This window comes from Phalacrocorax carbo, chromosome 11 (assembly GCF_963921805.1).
Source record: "Phalacrocorax carbo chromosome 11, bPhaCar2.1, whole genome shotgun sequence".
Lineage (NCBI taxonomy): Eukaryota > Metazoa > Chordata > Aves > Suliformes > Phalacrocoracidae > Phalacrocorax > Phalacrocorax carbo.
In genome coordinates, this window is record NC_087523.1 from 14,708,191 (window position 1) to 14,727,244 (window position 19,054).

At 35.7% G+C, this 19,054-nt stretch overlaps 1 protein-coding gene across 4 annotated transcripts in view; it reads left to right on the forward strand.

Moving 5' to 3' along the window:
- Positions 1 to 18,795, forward strand: part of FMR1 (fragile X messenger ribonucleoprotein 1) — a 33,864-nt gene extending 15,069 nt beyond the window's left edge. Inside the window, exons 8-15 of one of the 4 annotated variants that reach the window (XM_064463172.1) lie at positions 2,254 to 2,424; positions 2,540 to 2,618; positions 5,302 to 5,411; positions 8,769 to 8,855; positions 11,918 to 12,113; positions 13,420 to 13,599; positions 14,967 to 15,049; positions 16,837 to 18,795. In XM_064463172.1, coding sequence (XP_064319242.1) covers positions 2,254 to 2,424; positions 2,540 to 2,618; positions 5,302 to 5,411; positions 8,769 to 8,855; positions 11,918 to 12,113; positions 13,420 to 13,599; positions 14,967 to 15,049; positions 16,837 to 16,998 — 1,068 coding nt within the window. In that variant the 3' untranslated portion in view covers positions 16,999 to 18,795. The remainder of the gene's footprint in view (positions 1 to 2,253; positions 2,425 to 2,539; positions 2,619 to 5,301; positions 5,412 to 8,768; positions 8,856 to 11,917; positions 12,114 to 13,419; positions 13,600 to 14,966; positions 15,050 to 16,836) is intronic. The other 3 variants (XM_064463174.1, XM_064463173.1, XM_064463176.1) reach the window with 3 other exon arrangements.
- Positions 18,796 to 19,054: the final 259 nt, after the last annotated feature.

A 19,054-nucleotide genomic window follows, 5' to 3' on the forward strand; every position in this document is an offset into this window, starting at 1 on the left:
TATTTCATGGCACTTTCATGATGCGTTGATACTTATACCACTATCTACTGTAGCCCATTCTCTGTGACAGGGATTTAGCACAGGATATTTAACATCTTTAAGCAGGAGCAGGTCAGATGAGAGCAGTTTAGCTGGGATAGAGTAGGGCTTCCTGTGGGTGCTTTCTTGACATTTTCTTGACCTCTCTAGGATCTCATGTTGCTGTGGTTAAACTAATTTAACATAGGCTAGTATATGTCTTCACAGTAGTTACAGCTTTGATTGTGATACAGAAACATGTATAGAATTACGTATCTTGGCTCTGGAAAGATAATATTTTAGCTTTATCTTTTTTTTCCTTGCAAAACAGACTTTCAACTTTACTTAACAGATTATCACAGCTGTAAACTCTCCATATTCCCTTGATGCATTAAACTATTGTTACTTTCCTGTGTTCTGTTATGCTCAGATGCTGGTAGATAGTGTCCACATTTTTATGTAGGAATTTTACTTGCTATGGTAAATAATTACTTTTTAATGCTTTTTATATTTGCTCTTCTCTGTAGATTGAAGTACTATGACTTCCTTAAAATATCCGACAACTTTATGATAAACAAATGGAACAAAATATATATTGTTTATCTTACTGATTTCATTCCATTATGTTTCTTCTAGTTCTCATGGTGACCAAAATTAGCAATCTTCCTGCTTCATATAGCACAAGCATCCTATAAGAAAACTGTTTTTTGAAAGTATGAAGAGGCTGTGTAGGAGAAATTTACCTGTCATTGTTTTAGTCTTTTTAAACATGTTGTTCTGTTATTGAAAAAAATGCCTCCACTTATCTTTTTTCCCCCCACTTGCTTGACAGGTTCTGAACTGCATGCAATTCAGCATTTCCCAGGTGTCTTTCCTTGCACTCCTGAGGTCTGTTTGTGCTAATAATCTAAGACACCTGGGATTAACAGAGACTGTTCATATCAAAGTATGATTTTATGGGTGTTGACAAAATCTAGGTTTCCTGCATGTTTGAGTATTTTCAGCACTGTCCAACTCCAGCGTGCTATGAGATATTTCTCAAAAGCTTCCCTCTTCCCAGCTCTCTTCCACATGCTTGCTGTGTGGTGGAAGCTTTATACAATTAAGGAGATATTGAAACTGTTTTACATATGGACATGTATATGCATTCCTGTGCATCAAATCAGAGCTTGCGAGCAGGATTCTCTTGGAAGCTCAGGGCTGCTTTAGGAAATTGTTTACTATGGTCATTGGAACTATCTATTAGTTTGGTTTTTTTCCCCTTTTGTATATTTTTTGCAAGTTTTATCCGGGTTTCTAGTGATACTTTTTCAGTTATGTTGAATCCTCTTGTACATTCAAAAGTTCGTTAGTTTTATCCAGTTTTTTCTTTTTCTTTCTTGGTTTCTTACGTCGTACAGGAAATCCTCGTTAAGAATCTGTAAGCCACTTTGTATCGTTTTGCTGCACCATAGCAGTTGTGTGCAAAGGTGATGAGAGTTGCAAAAGAGTAACCAGGTGTTGAATTAAAGAGTTACTGAGCCTCAAACGTGATCAAAAGTTGTTTTAGTAGTATGGTCTTTAGTCATTGTTACTGCCCTGCTGAAGCAATGAATTTTGTCTTGACAGCATATGACAATCTAAAGTTCTCAGGCTGACCCTTCTGTCTTTGTAGAAATGTGATTCCTGGATGAAATTCGTAACATACTTGTTTTCTGAATTAAAGCAATATATTGCAGTTACACCTTAATTTTGTGTTGTCTTGCATAGGCATGGATTCTTCATTTTATTTTTTAAATGCAGTAGATACCCATAGTTACTGTTCTCTATATAATTTTTGTGTCCAGTGATTGAGTTATGGCTGTTGCCCCTACCTGTTGAGATGGGTGTAGGTTTTTCCTCAGAGATCATCAGGTTTGGTTTAATAATCAACAGAGCTCCTACTTTACTATCATACTAACATGCTGTCTTAACCTTGTGGTGACACTTGAAAGCTGTAGATATTCTGTGGTAATTAAAAATACAGAGGTATCAACAGAACTAGGGGCTAGCCTTTACATTAATATTTAAAAGGCAAATTAGGTCTTCTGAAGAAGACACTTCAGTGTTTTTGAAGTGAATGTAAGTGCATTAAAAGGATTGATTAAAATAAAAAGTAGGCTAAGTACCCAATTAAAGAATCAGGTCTAAATTTCTGTTGATTTCTCTCTCTGGTATACTAAAAATCAAAGTAAGCTAGCGTATTTTTTTCTTCAGAGTTCTAGACAACTTGCATCACGATTTCATGAACAGTTTGTTGTACGTGAAGACCTAATGGGTTTGGCCATTGGTACTCACGGTGCTAATATTCAGCAAGCCAGAAAAGTCCCTGGAGTGACTGCTATTGATCTTGACGAAGACACTTGCACATTCCATATTTATGGAGAGGTAAGTTCCCTTCTTTAGCCTTTCAAAAAAAAAAAACCAAAACAACCACAACCAACAAACCAAAACTCCATTGGGAAGATGGATCTCGTTTCTCTCATACATCTATCTATTTTAGGATCAAGATGCAGTGAAAAAGGCAAGAAGTTACCTTGAATTTGCTGAAGATGTCATACAAGTCCCAAGAAATTTAGTAGGTATGTCAGTTCTGGAGGCTAACTGTGAAGATAGTACGGAAAAATGCCTTCTGAGAACTTTTTACTTTTAGAAGGGCAGCAGGGTAAAAGCTTGAAGAAATTCTCTTTGTGAAAGGGTTCTAGATGGTACAAACTTTTGGGGTTTGGGGCTTCTTTTTGTTTTGCTTTTCCAGCTCTATGCAGAATTTTTAGACATGTTTACCTTAACGTTGTGATTACATCCTGGTTTGCAGTTCAGGGATATCTTAAACTAGAAGCAGTGTGCTGATGTACAAAGTAAAATAGCTTCTGTCCTTTCACATCTGAAATACAGTTTGTTTAGAAGCAGCACTGTGGGATGAACTGAAGGCCTAGTTAAGGTACCTAATGGCCAAGAAAGTACCCCAAAGACAATCTAATAGATTTCCCTCATTGAACACCCTGAAGAAAGTCCTCTAGAATGCATGCAGCCCGTGTGTGTGTGTGAATCTCTGTGAGCTTTTGATGCTGCAAAGCAACACAAAAATACATGGCTAAATTCAGTAGATAAGAAATGAACAGGGAAAATACTGTACGGTATAAAATACCTCTAAAAGCAAATACTTTCATAGGTTGTCAAGTAATATATGAAAGCTGGTGTAGAAGCAGCGAAAAATTCTGTATTGGACAAGTACTTACAAATGTGGCACCTCAGCTCCAGAACTGATGTAAAAACAGTAGTTTTCCCTTACCACTCCCTCCTGATCCTACTGGTGATAAGTGAAAATGATAAGCTGTCATTATTTGAACTCGAGGTTTTAATTTCTTTGTTTCTATTTTCTGCTTAGAACTGTGCAATTATTTCTGTTTTGGCATTTTTTAATTTCTACTCTGCTTCTTGGCCTGGATCCTTTATAATATAAAATTGGTGAACCTTATGTTATATCCAAAAAAAGCGACGTTTGATAACTTCTTAAAATTTCTAATAATTTGCCAGAAAACTAAATAATTTGCTTTAAAAAGGCACAAGGCTTTTCTCCTTTTACTACGTTATTGATATGCTGAAGGGTTTTATCTAAAGAAAACGCAAATATCTAGATTTTCCTACTTAATTATTCCTCAAAAAATTTCAAACCAAAGAAAACCAAAACAACAACAAAACAAACAGTCAAGATTATGCTTTTTTTTTAAAGGGTGAATGGAAATTTGTAACTTGAAACATAATTTAAAAATACATGCATATAGTCCTTAATTGTTTTTAAAGATTAAGTATTTTGCTGAATTCTAACTAAAAGCAAATATTTAAAATGGCGTATTTCTTTCACTGGGACAACCAAGGTAGTTTGCTTTTTTCTTTTTGGTTTACTTCTTTAAATCACTACCAAAGCTTTTTTTACTTTTATTAGTAAGCTGCTGTTACATTTGCCAGTGATGTGTAATGGAATAAAGTACTCAGAAGAAGGTTTTGACTCTCAGAGTAGCCTTTGTCATCAAGGAAGAACTTATTGGCCATCTTTTGTCAAGTTTTCTACAAATATGTAGGATTTAAAATTTAATAGTAGAAAAACTGAAACACAAAAATGAAAATTTATTTAGCTTTGAATAATAGGAACAATGTCCCATGTGATTAAAGGTGGGTTTTAATTTGTTCTTCGTGGATTAATTGTATCAGCAAAACAATAGCTGCACGCACTCGGTATTTTTGCCTTTATTTCAGTGATGTGCCTGTGAAAAATGTTATGTTGCAAGTTTTCCAGCAGTTCAAAAAAAAAAAAATTGTTACATGCAAAAAACATCTCTTACATCACTCTTTTAAGCTTTTTTTTAATGCTGTGATTGGAGGATAATGGCCTTTCCTCATTACCTCCCAAGCAGCTTAGTTTTCCTATCAGTTTTCAGACAAGTTATTTTGCTTATGTTGGAGAGAGCTAAAGTTTGTTTTCATTGTCTCAAATTAGAATGTCTGGTTCCTAAGATAAATATATGCATTACTGGCATTAGAGTATCATTTATTTCCATTTTTATCTTTGACTTTTTAGTGAATTAAACTGTTTTCAAGTATCTCTTGAAAAGCTCAGTTTCAGAGAAGAGAATCTTACATCTGGCTCAAACAGTACCTTCAGTAGTATCAGAAAAGTTTATCAACTAAAATTTTTTGTGAATGAACTGAGAGTTTTGCTTTGTTCTCTACCTAAAAGGTAGTTACAGCAAATGTTAGGGCATTATAAAAGGGGGTTTTGGTTTTGGTTTGGTTTTTTTTAAAGTAACCAGCCATCTTTATTTGTAAATCACAAATTTAGGTTATTTTAAACCTACCAAAGCAAAGCCAAATAAGCATGCAAGGTACTGAATATTTCTGTAATTGAAATGTGTAATTTCAAATAATTTTATACAAAGGTAAGGCATTTGTGATGGAATTTCCTTTGTTCTCTTACAGGAGCTTTAAAAAAGAAAGAAAGTATACCCAGTAACAACCTTTCATAATAAAGTATCTTCCTATATGCTGCGGTGTTTGCTTTGGAACATTACCAAAGTTAACGCCCCAAGCTTGCTTAGACATTCTAATTCACGGCTCATTAACTCAATCTTTGTTGTGGGGTATTTAGTAATTTTTGACAAGTTCTTGCGCTGGTACTAAATAGTCTTGTTTAATTAGAGTGTAGTAATATTATTAGGTTGGGAGAAAAACCCTAAAGGTGGAATGTTCTGTATGTTCTTTCTGTAGGAAAAGTAATAGGAAAAAATGGAAAACTGATTCAGGAGATAGTGGACAAATCTGGTGTTGTAAGAGTCAGAATTGAGGCTGAAAATGATAAAAATATTCCACAAGAAGAGGTATGTTTTCAGTTAATGTGATTTTCTCTGTGTGTTAATTGGTGGTTATGTTCTACATGGTACTAAAATGAATTCTTCCTTTGTATCTTCATAGGGGTGAGATAAAATTTTGATTGTGTGTTTTTCTGATGGGATCTATTTCGCTATTAATGCTGAGGGGCATTTTTATGCAAATTTGGCTTGTTATCTGTGTTTGAAAAATGGTCTGTGAAATTTTTTGGTGATGCACCTTCTTAGAGATTTAACTTCATTCCTGTTAGAAGCAGTGACACTGTTTCCCAGCACTTGCTAACCAGTATATGTGAAACTTACTGATTTCATTCATTAATTTACTTTGAGTTTGATCTCTTAGGGTTTTACCTGATTTAAATTTTCAGTAGTAGTTTCTGATATTGTAATGAAAAGCCTGCGCTTTATGTATAAACCTCTCCTCCTTTTTTTTCTTAATATTACCTATATTCACAATAGCCTGTAATTTGTAACCTAAAGAAAAAACAAGCATGAACAGTGTGATGCTCCACATTTGCACAGTAAGGCTATCAGCCTTGTAAAGGTCCTTAATGAATACTTGAACTTGGTAATTTGAGGAGCTTTATGTGAGGCTGTGATGGGAAAGGTTGCAGGTTTGCAAGGAAAGCTTCAGATATGAAGCTTTTACCATCTCCATGCTAAAAGAGTCACTGCAATTTCAAATGTGAAATGTGCTTAAAGAAAACTGAACTGTCTTTAGTTTACCTGGAAATCTAAGTAAGTACCAGGTAAGGAACCTTTGCTGCTTTAAGATATGAAATACATTTCTGGAACCCTTACATTCTTGCTTGAATAGTTACTAATCTTCTGTATTATCACTGTAAAACTATTACTGAAGACCCACAACCCAGTTTCCATCTTTCTGTAAATGGTGGCTAAACAAATAAGTTTTTTACTAGTTTTACATGTACCTGAAAAGGTAAAATAGTCAATGTTTAGCTTTAAAGGATTCACTGCTCTGTCATATTTCTAGAGATAAATTCTTGCAGCATAAAATCCTTGAACTACCTTAATAAGCAAGAGGGTGCTATTATTGCTGCAGGCTAAAACTTTCAGCGTGTTTAATGTGTCAGCCTAGAGAATAATAAAAGGGTAAAAGAGCAAGTAGTCATTGCAGCAATTAGTATGTCAGGTTTTCTTTTTTTCTTCTGGCTTGAAAAAGCCTATTTGTTGATGTTCTTCAATCCAGGATGCAGCTTTTAAAGGTTAACTCAAGGTTTTTTTACCTGTCAAGCTCTGCATTCATACTTCTCTGTTTTACCTGTTAATGGCATTGCTAACACTGGCATTGCTTACACTGCTTTGTGTGTTAGTTGTGTCATACCAGGAGCAACACAGAAACCTGAGATCAAATCTTGGCAGGTAAGAGTTAGTTCCTGTAAGTTTATATTTCATATCTGAAATAAATGTGCATTAACCTCTTCCCGTGTGTGAACCTGGATATTACAGCCCTTCTTTTTGTAAAGAACAACAGTTGAGGTTTAAATTTTAATACAACATTGAGTTCTTTCTCTAATGACTAAGATGTTAGAATACTGCCCATGAATTTCAGGTGTAATTTCATAACTCCCATTTTTTATAATAGGACCTTAAGGCTTTTCATCTTCTTAAATGAGATATATACCATTATAACAAAAAGTACCTATTATTTTTATCTCTATATTATGCACATAAGGTCTGTTCAGTATTCACCACTGAAACTAAGTTGAAGATTGGTACTTTTGCTTTGAAGACAGAAATAACATTCAATAAATAAGCACTTGGATGCTTTTGTATGGCTAAAATTGCTTGACATTTTACCAGCTCATATTCTTGATAGTTGGCATTGCTGTATCTAGAATCCTCTGCTAAAAGCAACAACAAGCTGTTTCCTTAAATGCCTTTTTAAGTCGGTTGTTTTGTGGTCTTTTAATAATCGATACTACTGCTAACTAATGGCAGTTTAGCAGAAATGTTGTGCTTCTCTATCAGGTTATTTATGAAACCAGATAATAAAACATGTCAGTCAATAATGCCTGTGGCTGAAGGATTGCTAATGCTTATGAAAGTTAGTGTTAGTGTTTAGGTTTGTTAGGATTAGAGGATTGTGTAATTTTTTTCCTTGTTACTTAATGCAAATGTGTACAAGCTAACAAAAGTTTTCTGTATGTAAAAGAAAAAAACAAACAAAACTGCACAAAACCAAAAAGCAGAGACAAATTATAGGCTTGCCACTGTTGGGGTACCTCAGCATGCTGTGTGCATATAGGTTTTTAAGACATCTGTGTCTCAAATCACTTCACTTATGGAAGAAAAATCCTCCTTTGGTATGCAGCCCTGTAAAGGGTATGTGTACAGTGAAAATTAGAGGTGTCTTTAGATGTCATGATGAGATAGCAAAACAAAATTTAAATTAATTCAGTAGGTGTAGCCAAGCTCTTTGTCTGCAGCTCAAACTCCTAGGTTTCAGCAGCTGAGTGTTCACAAGACTTTGAGGTTGACTTCTGCAGTTCATGGTGAAGCTTATACTGCCATGGTGTGGCTGCAGCTGCTACACGAGTCCAGTAGTTTAAAGCTAGCTCATTGGGTCTGTGTGGGCTGCCATCACGCCTCTGAAATGCTGCATAGGCCTATTTTAGTGCCAGGAGTTGTGGTGTGGAAATTATCCTTGTATCTGCTAAAGTTTACATGATTCCAGTGCTCAGGAGGCCTCTTTTAGGTAAATTTCTTAGCCTGCTTTTGCTGCCTAAGTTAGTCTTCAGATATTTTATCTCCAAGTGTCATAATTTCAGGCATTAGAATTTCTAACTTTTTACATTTTTCAGGTATTTGTTGAATCACTTAAACAAAATGCTTGAAAGGTAAAAGAAATTGAAGTTAGCAATTGTTACCTGAAGAACTAACTATATTTCTTGAATTTTTTTGTTTGCCTTTTACAAATTGAAAGATTGTCAAGAAGCAAAAGTTTTGCTTTATGGCATGGTGTTGATTTGATTTACTTTTTTTAAAAGATGAAAGGTTTCTTTTCTGACATGTAGTCTAAAAGAACCTTGTAGGAGAGAGTAGATGTAATCAGCAAAGGTGGTATTAATTTTGAAGGGAGGAAACCTTAAGTGTTTTGAGTTGACTCTTACTTTCCTGAACAAGTAAAAAAAGCTCTTTGCGTAAAGGGAATTAGTCTACATTATCTAGTCAACATAAAAATTTAAATACACTATTGTCTCAATTTTTTTAACTTATGCTTATCCCCATTGTAAAAATTGTTTTCAAGTGTTGCAGTAATGTTTGGTTATCTTCAGTGTTTGATGCCTAATCAATAACCATAGGACTACTGTTATTGTGTTTTAGGGAATGGTACCATTTGTGTTTGTGGGAACCAAGGATAGCATCACCAATGCAACTGTTCTTCTGGACTATCATCTTAATTATTTAAAGGTGAGGAAAATGATGCTGCTTTACCACTGAAATGTTTCTATCAATACCTAAGCTGGTAACAATAAGATGATGAACAAAATATGTTTGGGCCCGAAAGGCTGCTGAAAAATTGTTGTTATAACAGATTTTCAGTCTAAAAAGGCTTCTTATGAAAGCAATGTTTTATTAAAAGAATCGTTTATCTGAAGGATGGGGTGAAAACAGATTTTTTTTTTTAGAATACAAAAGGAAAAAAAATCTATCTCAAAAAATGCTGCCAACTCTTTATATATAAAAAATAGTTCCTCATGCAACTGCAAAGCAAGCAGTGTTCTATGCAGAGATCTTGTATACAGTGGCATTTAATTCTAAAACCCTAAACTTCTTTTTCTGTAGTTAATTGACATTTCATACTTGTAGGCAGTTCAGCTTTATATGCTGTGTTTTCCTCTTGGCTCTGTAACTTCTCCAGTAGCCTGCAGTGCTTGTTGTCTTTTGTATAGGAAACAAAAAATATCCCATGTTATTGCTTACAGTTGTTATGGCCAGATGCTCAATCTTTGGGAGGGCCAGATGCTTACGGTAGGGACTGCTCTGAGTTCATTTAATTTAAATATACTCTTGCATCTATTTTGAAACCTCCAGACCATTCATATTTTGATACAGTCCAGTCTGTGCAGGAGCTATCATTGAATCTTCTAGAGTGCTAAAGTTTCTAATGCTAAAAGAAACTTCTCAGTACAGGTACCAGAGGCGTTAGAAGAAATGTCTTTTGTTCCCTTACTTGCCTACTCAATAACTGTACCTTTTAATCCTGCTTGTGGAGCACTTGGATTTTTCAGTGTTTTGGAGCAGAGATACAGCAGCTCTGCAGCTTATCTCAGGTAGTAGAGGCAGAGAAGGACCGCATGAAAACTAGTACTAAAAATCAAGCTCCTTTCATGCATGCTCACTATTTCAGAACATATTTCTAGTTATACTTATCTGGCTGCCTTAAATGGGTACTTGCATGTGAGTCAGTACTTAAATGGGTATGGACATGTAAGTGAGAAGTGCTTAATAGCCCAGCTTTTTTTTTTTTAAGATTCTTCAGTTCATTGTCAATTAGTCACTTTCTCTTGGTACTGTCCTTCTAGCCTTTCTGAACAGAAGGGCACGTGAATGTTCATCAGTCTGTATAACAGAGGATAGATTCTTATCTTGGAGGTTTTGATGTTGGCCTTCTCATCCTATTTAACATACACATGCAAAATGTTATCATCTTAGTGGCCTCTTGCCTTATGGTTCAGTTTCAGAATAGTGTCCTCCTGTTCACTAACAAGCACTGGAACTGACTCCTTCCTTTAAGATTTTTCTGTGTTTCTGTGCCTCCAGGCAGAGTTTAGTAAGGAAACTTTTTGCGAAAGATACACAATAGGGCATCAATGTCAATTCAAAGTACTGAATTTGTCTATAAAAGAAGAAAGCAGGCTTGGCTGGAGTGACTGTTACATAGTCAACTTTCACGTTCCTGAGAGGGAGGAGAAAGACTAATACCAGAATCACACCTCCAGACTTGAGGGTGGACTTTGGCTTGTTCAGGGATCTGTATGGAAGAACCCCACGGGGTGCATTCCTGGAAAGAAAACGGGTCCAGGAGAGCTGGCTGATATTTGAAGAATCACCTCCAAGCTCAAGAATAGTCTGCCTTGATATGCAGGCAGTCACATGAAAGTGACAGGAGGCCAGTGTGGATGAACAAAGAACTTGTGGCAAAATCAAAATCTAAAAACGAAGCACACAAGGGGTGGAAGTAAAGACAGGTGACCCAGGAGGAATATAAAGAGACAATCTGAGTGTGCAGGGATGAGTTTGGGAAAGCCAAAGTCTATCTAGAGTTGAATATGGCAAGGGGTGTGAAGGGCTTCTATAGGTGTATTGGCAGCAAAAGGAGTACTACAGAAAATGCAGGCCTGCTGCTGAATGGAGTAGGAAACTCGGTAACAAAGGAAAAGGGTCAGGTACTGAATGTCATCTTTATTTTGGCTTTTTATTGATAAGATTTGTCCTAAGGAATATCAGGACCCTGAAACAAATGGGAGAGTCTGGTGCAATGAAAACTTACCCTTCCTAAAGGAAGATTGAGTATGGGAACATCATGGGGTGGGGGTGGGGGGAAGGGATATACACAAGTCAGCGGGACCTGATGGGATGCATCCCTGAGTGCTGAGGGATCTTGACAGAGTCCAGAGGTCCCTTCCAACATCATGCTGAAAATTTAATAAATAGCTTTCTCCCTGACTTAAGGAGAAAAGAAAAATAAAGTGATTGCCAGTTTATGTTAGCTAGACAACATCTCAAACTGACAAAAGTACTCTCTGAATACGTGTCAGTGTAAATAATTATTGATTGTGTTTCTCTCTTAGCAGTTACGTGTGGAAAGTATTCTGTGTGCTGGCTGCCTTTCTATGCCTGAGTTACAGCACTTTGCTCTCTATGCTTTTATGCTTCCTCACTTCCCTGGTATTATTAATGGTAATTAAGTAGAATTTAACAGCCGTGTAACCTCTCGCCCTTTTTATGAAACAATACTATTACATCATAATTGTTTAATAACTTTATTTGTTACATGCAACAGTGTAAGAAGCTTGTGTTGGAATATGAAAAGTTAAAATGGCGCCATTGTTGGAATGCTATAAATGGATGATATTACTGTGTTCAAAAATAAAGGAATGTTAATTTTTTAAAGAAGGTTTAACTTTCTTAAGGGTAAAGATCTCATAAATTTAATGCTGAAGTAGAGTTAATTATATCTCCTCGAAACATTTGATCTGAGTGCTTTTTTTTCTTTGATATATCTATTTTAAACAATCCTAAACTTGCCAACTGTGACACAGGGAGAGTTGTATTGGTAACAAAAAGATTTGAATATCTGAAAGGTTTTTTCAGTAAAAAAATTATTCTCAAAGCAGAGTTACTATTTAAGTATTAAATATATTATTAGTTGCAATACTTAAGTGCTCTTCCTTTGAGAACTGCATGTCTGTACTTTCAGATGATTAAATAGTGGTTACATATGACTTGCTATGCTTGTGTTTGTGTAGGAAGTGGACCAGCTGCGTTTGGAAAGACTGCAAATTGATGAGCAGCTTCGACAGATTGGAGCTACTTCTAGGCCACCTCCAAATCGTACAGATAAGGAAAAAGGGTACATGACTGATGATGGCCCAGGACTTGGACGCGGTAGTCGACCTTACAGAAACAGAGGGCATAGCAGGCGTGGTCCAGGCTATGCTTCAGGTAGGTAACTAGAAGTACACTTACAGTTTTAAGAGTGGCTTATTGGTCTTTCGATTTTTTGAAAAAAACTGGACTCGGAAAGAACTGTTACAACAGAAATTCAGTTAATATTGAGTATTAATATTTGAAGATTATCTAAAGCGTTAAGCTTTAGAAAGTATTCTGGAGTAAAATCTAGTGCTTATGTAATCTAAACTTATTTCCATGCAGTTCCTGTCTCTTAGAGGATGCTTACATCTTCTACATTATGAACTCTTTAGGGCAAGGATTGTTATTTTATCTGTATTTTGAACAATTCCTAAAAGTAAAGCCTCAGTTTTCATTTGAGCCTGTAAGATGCTATCTTAGTATAAATATTTGTAAGTGAAAATACTGTGTAGCTCAATTAGCAGAAAAGCTATTTTCCTCATATTAAGTTGAACTTTGTTTTTACTAGAAGAGCATAGTCGCCAGAATATAGTATTCCTCTTTAAAACCTTGTATAATTCATTAACTAATAGTTTTCAGGATTGTGCTTCTTCAAGCAATCTATTACTTCACTGTACACAACGTAGGACAGCTGGTGTTTGTCCTGACTGAAAGGCCTGTAGTATGAGCTTGATAAGACAGTCTTAGCTTACATTCTATGTAATACAAAATTAATGCTGTTGTGCTGAACCTTTTTTAGTATTTTTAGACGATGTGAGGTCATCTGGCTAATAACAGGGTCATAGCAGGGAAAAAAGCTGGAGAAAAGAATGAGCTTTTATCAGTGAAGGTGATCTGTTAACTGGAAAAATCGTAACAGCCGGTTATTTTGGATTTGCTACCTTTCTGGCATTCTGACCTTGTTCTCTGCTTTTGTAGTGTGTGTTACAGGCTGGTTTATGATGGAATATTTTTTTTCTTAGAGGAGAGTTGCAGTGGTGAGGGGAGACAGGACAGGTTATATTCAGAACTTTCAGTTTTAGAAATATGAAAGAAAGCCTAATCTATTGGACTTCTTACATTTTATTAGACTTACATATTTGCATAATAGATTCAATATATTGATAGGCTGGTAACACCCAAGTAACTATAAACATGTGGCACACTTAATTATTTAACCTTAAACACACTTCTAATTTTTTTTATGTCTGTCTTGACTTTTTGAAGAAGTAATGTGTATTCTACATATTTCTGACTTATGTATGTTGTAGAGGTTGGGAGGCAAAAAAAAATCCCAGAACTGTTTATTAAAAAAAAAAAAGATACTTTTTTCATTCTATTATAGTATTTTCATGCTAAGCTACACTGGCATGTTTGGATTTTTTTATCCTCTTGATAGGAACTAATTCTGAAGCATCAAATGCTTCTGAAACAGAATCTGATCACAGAGATGAACTTAGCGATTGGTCAGCAGCCCCAGCAGAAGAGGAGCGAGACAACTACCTTCGTAGGGGTGACGGGCGAAGACGTGGAGGTGGTGCAAGAGGGCAAGGAGGGAGGGGTCGCGGAGGATTCAAAGGTAAATGTAGACTTAATTTTGAAAAAGAGGTCGGTGTCAGAATCCTTAAGCAAACTCACTTCTGTCAGTGTCTTGTTTTGTCATCTGCTCCAGCCTCCTAGCCATCCTGGTGGCCCTCTTCTGAATTCTTTCCACTTTGTCAGTTTCTTAAATTGAATATTTTATTTCAGATGTGTTGAATGTTGAGCAGAGTGGAATAATCCTTCTTTTGACTTGCTGGCGATACTCCTACTAACACAACCCATTAGTCAGTCAGCTGTCATTGTTGCAAGAGCACACTCATGTCTTACTCAAGCTGTCCACCTGGACAACTCCTTTTGCGTGGAGCTGCTGCGTACGCAGTCAGTCCACAGCCTGTGCTATCGCATGGTGTTATCCTGTTGAAGCTGTGCGGCTTGGGATTCATCTTTAAAGTTGATGAGCTTTCTGTCAGCCCATTCCTTCAGCTTGTTGAGGTCCTTGTGATTAGCAGCCCTGACCTCCAGTGTAACAGACCACTTGTGTCTTCTGTAGAATTGCTGAGGAGGCACTCCATCCCAGTGTCTCTTCATACATTGTATAAAGCCCTTCCTTATATAAATAAATTGGGGTGGCATTCTAAATTATTTGCTTTCCTAATATGCAGCTTGACTTAAGTTTGTGGGCTGTGCTATCACATATGGAGGTCAAGGAATCAAGTTCTAGTTTGTCAATAGAGGAAAATCTTCTATAATCTTACTCATTCAACTATCCATATTCACATCATCTTGTGTTTGATTTTCATGCAACAGGATTATATAAGGCTCTAATTTATGTGTTCAGTGGAAAGGACCAGGCAAAAGTGAGATGGGAGAACTTATATCAGTTAAATACATATACTTTATAATATATTACATTATCTTTCTTTGTTTCAATATTTCTTGTCTACAACTCTACTTATTTCTTGAAATGTTTGTTTGGTTTTTTTATCAAAGTATGGGTATTGCTTAATTTAATAGGATTCGTTTGAAAAAGGTAATGTGGATTGAAAGCTCATGAATCATTAGAAAAAATGTGAACGTGTTAAACCTAAAGTTGACTCTGTGCTTCTCTCCTATGATTAATCATTTTGAGAGGTGTGTTTTCTTCAGTCTGTAGACAGTCTTGTGAAAAACTGTGGTGGCTTTAAACACTGGTTTTGTCTACTTCAATTAACACCTGAGAACATTTTCTTTAGTGATCCTTGGCCCATATTTTGAGAACTGTTTTTATGTCATTAAGAATATTTGTTTTAGTGTTCCATCAGAATGAAAATTTTGAAGTAATACCCCATTATGCTTACTTAAAATTTTAAGTAAAAGGATCTTATGTCCTTGTTGAACAACTTAGTTGATCAATTCTTCTTACAGGAAATGATGAACAGTCACGAACAGATAACCGTCAACGTAACTCAAGAGATGCAAAAGGGAGAACAGCAGATGGATCTCTTGAGGTAACTTTTCTTTTATTGGAACTCTGCGCTGTTTAAAATTGCATAAGTGTCATATACTGACATTAGAGTCTTCAAAGCTGCAAGCGACACAGTAGCCCTGTGGTTCCTTATTCCCTAATCAGATCTACAAGAGGTCTGTGTCATTGTGTAATATATATGCAGGAATCTCAATACATCAAGTTGTGTGAAGATGCAACTTCAGAATGAGCTTAGCTCTCCCTTTGGTTAGAACTCTCATCATGAGTCTCAAGGATTTACTAACCAGCTTGGTTTCAGTCTTTGTTCTTACTAGCTTTTTGGTTTTAGCTTTTCTTTCTTGCTGCGTTGTGTATTGTTGTCTGTCACCTATATACCTGAGCGAGGAGAATCTTAATGCGTGTTATAGTGTGTTTGTAGCCAGAATCTTCAGAGTAAGAAAGATTAAACTTCAGAAACTACCTTCACTACTAAATTAAACATTTGCGATTGAAGGCTATGCAATCTAGAAAGTAAGTTAAAAATTCACATTAAGAAACTGCTCAAAACTTAAATTAAAATATTCTATAACATTAAATATTTTACAGGATTTTTATAAAGATACTTCTACAATTTTTTCAAATATGTTCTGTTGTGTAAAGTTATTCAAGCTGATAATTTATGTTTATATGTCAAGTTTCCCCACATAGAAACTGTTCTTGCTTCAAGGGATAACATGCAAACCTTCTACCATCTCTTACTGCATAGACTGAGTTATGCTGGGAGAAAGAAGTAACGAGCAGCTGCAAGCTGCCGCCTTCTGTGTGGTGTTACCACGAGTTATGGTTCTGATGGGGACTGAGAATACTCTTGGTTTGGCTTTAGAAAGTCTGTTTAAGAAAGGGGGGAGGGTGTGTGGAAATGGAACAGGTGACCAAGTGCGTAGTTTTCCAAGCGGGAGTGCTGAACTTGAAGGTGTAGTACCTGAAAACGCATCCGAAATGCAAACAGGTAACATAAAAAAAAAAAAAAAGGCTACACAACTTCTGTAGTTAATCAGCAATTAACTTATAGGTTGAAGTAGACAGTGGAGAATTGTGGTGCTGAAAAAGAAATTAAGGCGCTTATCAACAAGTCATGATTTTTTTCCACTGCTCTGAGATTTGGATGAGATTATATTCTATATGAAAATAAGTATTTGCATATCTTTGAAACATGACTGATCAATTCGTAAAAAAATTTTGTAATATTTCAGGGAATAAGGGCTTACCCCCTTTACAAGCATAAAAGTTTTGCTTTCAAAATGCTTTTTTTGAAATCTTTTATGACCACTTTAAAAGGCCACCAAAGTCTTTTTGGTGGATTGAATGAAACTTTTTTCAGATTCAAAAGGTGGCTAAGTAGATTTTCTTTTTTGAGTGTTAGTATAATTTCATGGCAGCTTTTCTGTGTTAATTTTTTTCAATAACATTTGTACGTAACAAGCAGAGAGTTGAATTACTGAAAGCAAAATGATGTTTGAAAGTTCCATCTGCTATTAGTTCTTCAACTTTCTCTTGCACAGACTGGAACAAAATTTTTTTAGCTTCCAAGGCTAGGTAGACAGGTGGTGTGTTTTGGTCTTTTTTGCAAAGACACAAATATGTGGCGATTTTAAACAGAAAAGAATTCGCATGCCCTCCGTTTCGTTTAACAAAGCCATATGGGTGTGGTACTATTTGTGTCTTCTGACTATTTAATAAATAGTGCTCCTCCCAGGCTGCTTAAGGTATCGAAGCATAAGGGGTGGAGGAAAGGAAGAGAATGCTTTATATAACTCTGACTTGTTCCAGATCAGAATTGACTGCAATAATGAAAGGAGTGTCCACACTAAAACATTACAGAATACCTCCAATGAAGGTAGTCGGCTGCGCACGGGTAAAGAACGTAACCAGAAGAAAGAGAAAACGGACAGCGCAGATGGTCAACAGCCGCTGGTGAATGGAGTACCCTAAACTGCATAATTCTAAAGTCATATTTCCTATACTGTTTCAGTAATTCCTATTCCATGTTAGAGAAACTTGTTAGGCCAAAGACAAATAGTAGGCAAGATGGCGCAGGGCATGAAATGAACATATGTTCTCTGTTAGCCTTTTTTAACATCAACAGTATGCAGTTGTTTTCAGAATAAGAAGTTATTCAAATATTTGCATAAAAATATCAGAGTTTCCGAAAATCGCTTTCAAGTACATATTGCAGTTCAAACAATGAAAGATTCTTTTTTTGTTTGTTTTAAAAATACTGAGCTGTGCATTGGTAAACTTTCTGTTCAGTTGTACCATTTTAACACATCGGGTCAAATTCACTGCTCAATTTCAATTTTCAGAATAAATAGTGTTTGCAGTAATCAAATTGGCTTCTGTTTTCAATCTAACTTACAAGTTCTTCATGAAATGCTATGTCGTTTTATGTCCTGTGTCAGTTCACATTCGGGTCCACCTTTTTCAATATTTTAGTGGACCTTGAAATATGTGTGATGTAACAATTGTCATTTTCATTAGCAAAAAAGTTGTATGATCTGTGCCTTTTTTATATCTTGGCAGGTAGGAATATTATATTTGGATGCAGAAATCAGGGAAGATGAGTTGGTAACACTAAATGTAAAATATATGTAGCAATCCTTGTCAGACGTTAGTACTTTATAGACAAGTGCATGCTTTCCATAATTTTTTCCTTACATAAACATTGAGTTAGGCAGTTATAAGAATAGGAAATTTATTTTGCACTGAAAATTTGGCAAATAGTGTTATTGAAAAAGGGGTGTAATTTTTTTCTTTGTAGGCAGTACAGAAGCTTTTTTTTAAAAAAAAAATAAGAAAAAAAAACCTTTCCATTGTGGAAGACTAAAAAAACTCATTGTAACTGAGGGAACAAGTGTAACGTGTTCACAAGCTAGTAATGTGTGCCTGCTGTTTGGCCAGATGACCAGTTTAAAGTGTTTTTCATCCTCCCAAAATTTTTTGAATTGCTTATTTTAATTTGGGGATTGTCTCAGGAGAGGTAGGAAGAAAATCACCACGTGTAATGCCCTGGAAAGTACAGATACAGTAGTCAGAGAGATTGGAGGTAGAACAAAAATTCATCATATTTTGAGGTACAAAGTCTCAATTACCAGCCAATTTGAAGGTGTCACAGAATTTGATCCAAAGTACAGTCATACACCAGGGAAGGGTGGGAAGTGGTGGGAGGAGCTGTGCTTTCCTTTATTTCTGATCACACATAAAACTTACTGGGCAAAACTGTATAAGGAGCTTCATTTTAATCCATTTTTATTCAGATTACTCCAGAAGGAGAGCCACTGTTTATGTACAGAATTGTACAAACTTGACCTTGCCTCTGATGTATTTTTGTGAGTTTTGTTTCTTTGCTTTTTCATTCTTTTTTTTTTTTCCTTGCATACAGGTGAGCATACTAAAAACGGCAACGAACTGCACATGATTTAACAAATATAAAAATGTCTTAAAAAGTATTGCCAAACATTAATGTTGATTTCTAGTTATTTATTTTGGGAATGTATAGTATTTGAAAACAGAAATTGGTACCTTGCACACATCATCTGTAAGCTGTTTGGTTTAAAATACTGTAGATAATTAACCAAGGTAGACTGACCTTGTAATGTAACTGCTCTTGGGCAATATTCTCTGTACATATTAGCTACAACAGATTGGATTTTATGTTGACATTTGTTTGGTTATAGTGCAATATATTTTGTATGCAAGCAGTTTCAATAAAGTTTGATCTTCCTCTGCTAACCGACGTTGATGCAATCCTTATAAATGATTGCTTTTAAAAATCCCAACTTAAAGTAGAGAAAGTATTTGTTTATACTTTAACTGTAGCCATTGTTTATTTACATGTTTTAGAAGTCTTCTATAAATATTACCATTTTTCAAAAATATGGCACATAAGGCTCAAGAAGACACAATCTAATTATGAAATGGTACAGTACCTGTTGAGCTGTGGCACTACATGCGCTATATTTCTCACGTTCAGTGGTTGAGTTCACTACGG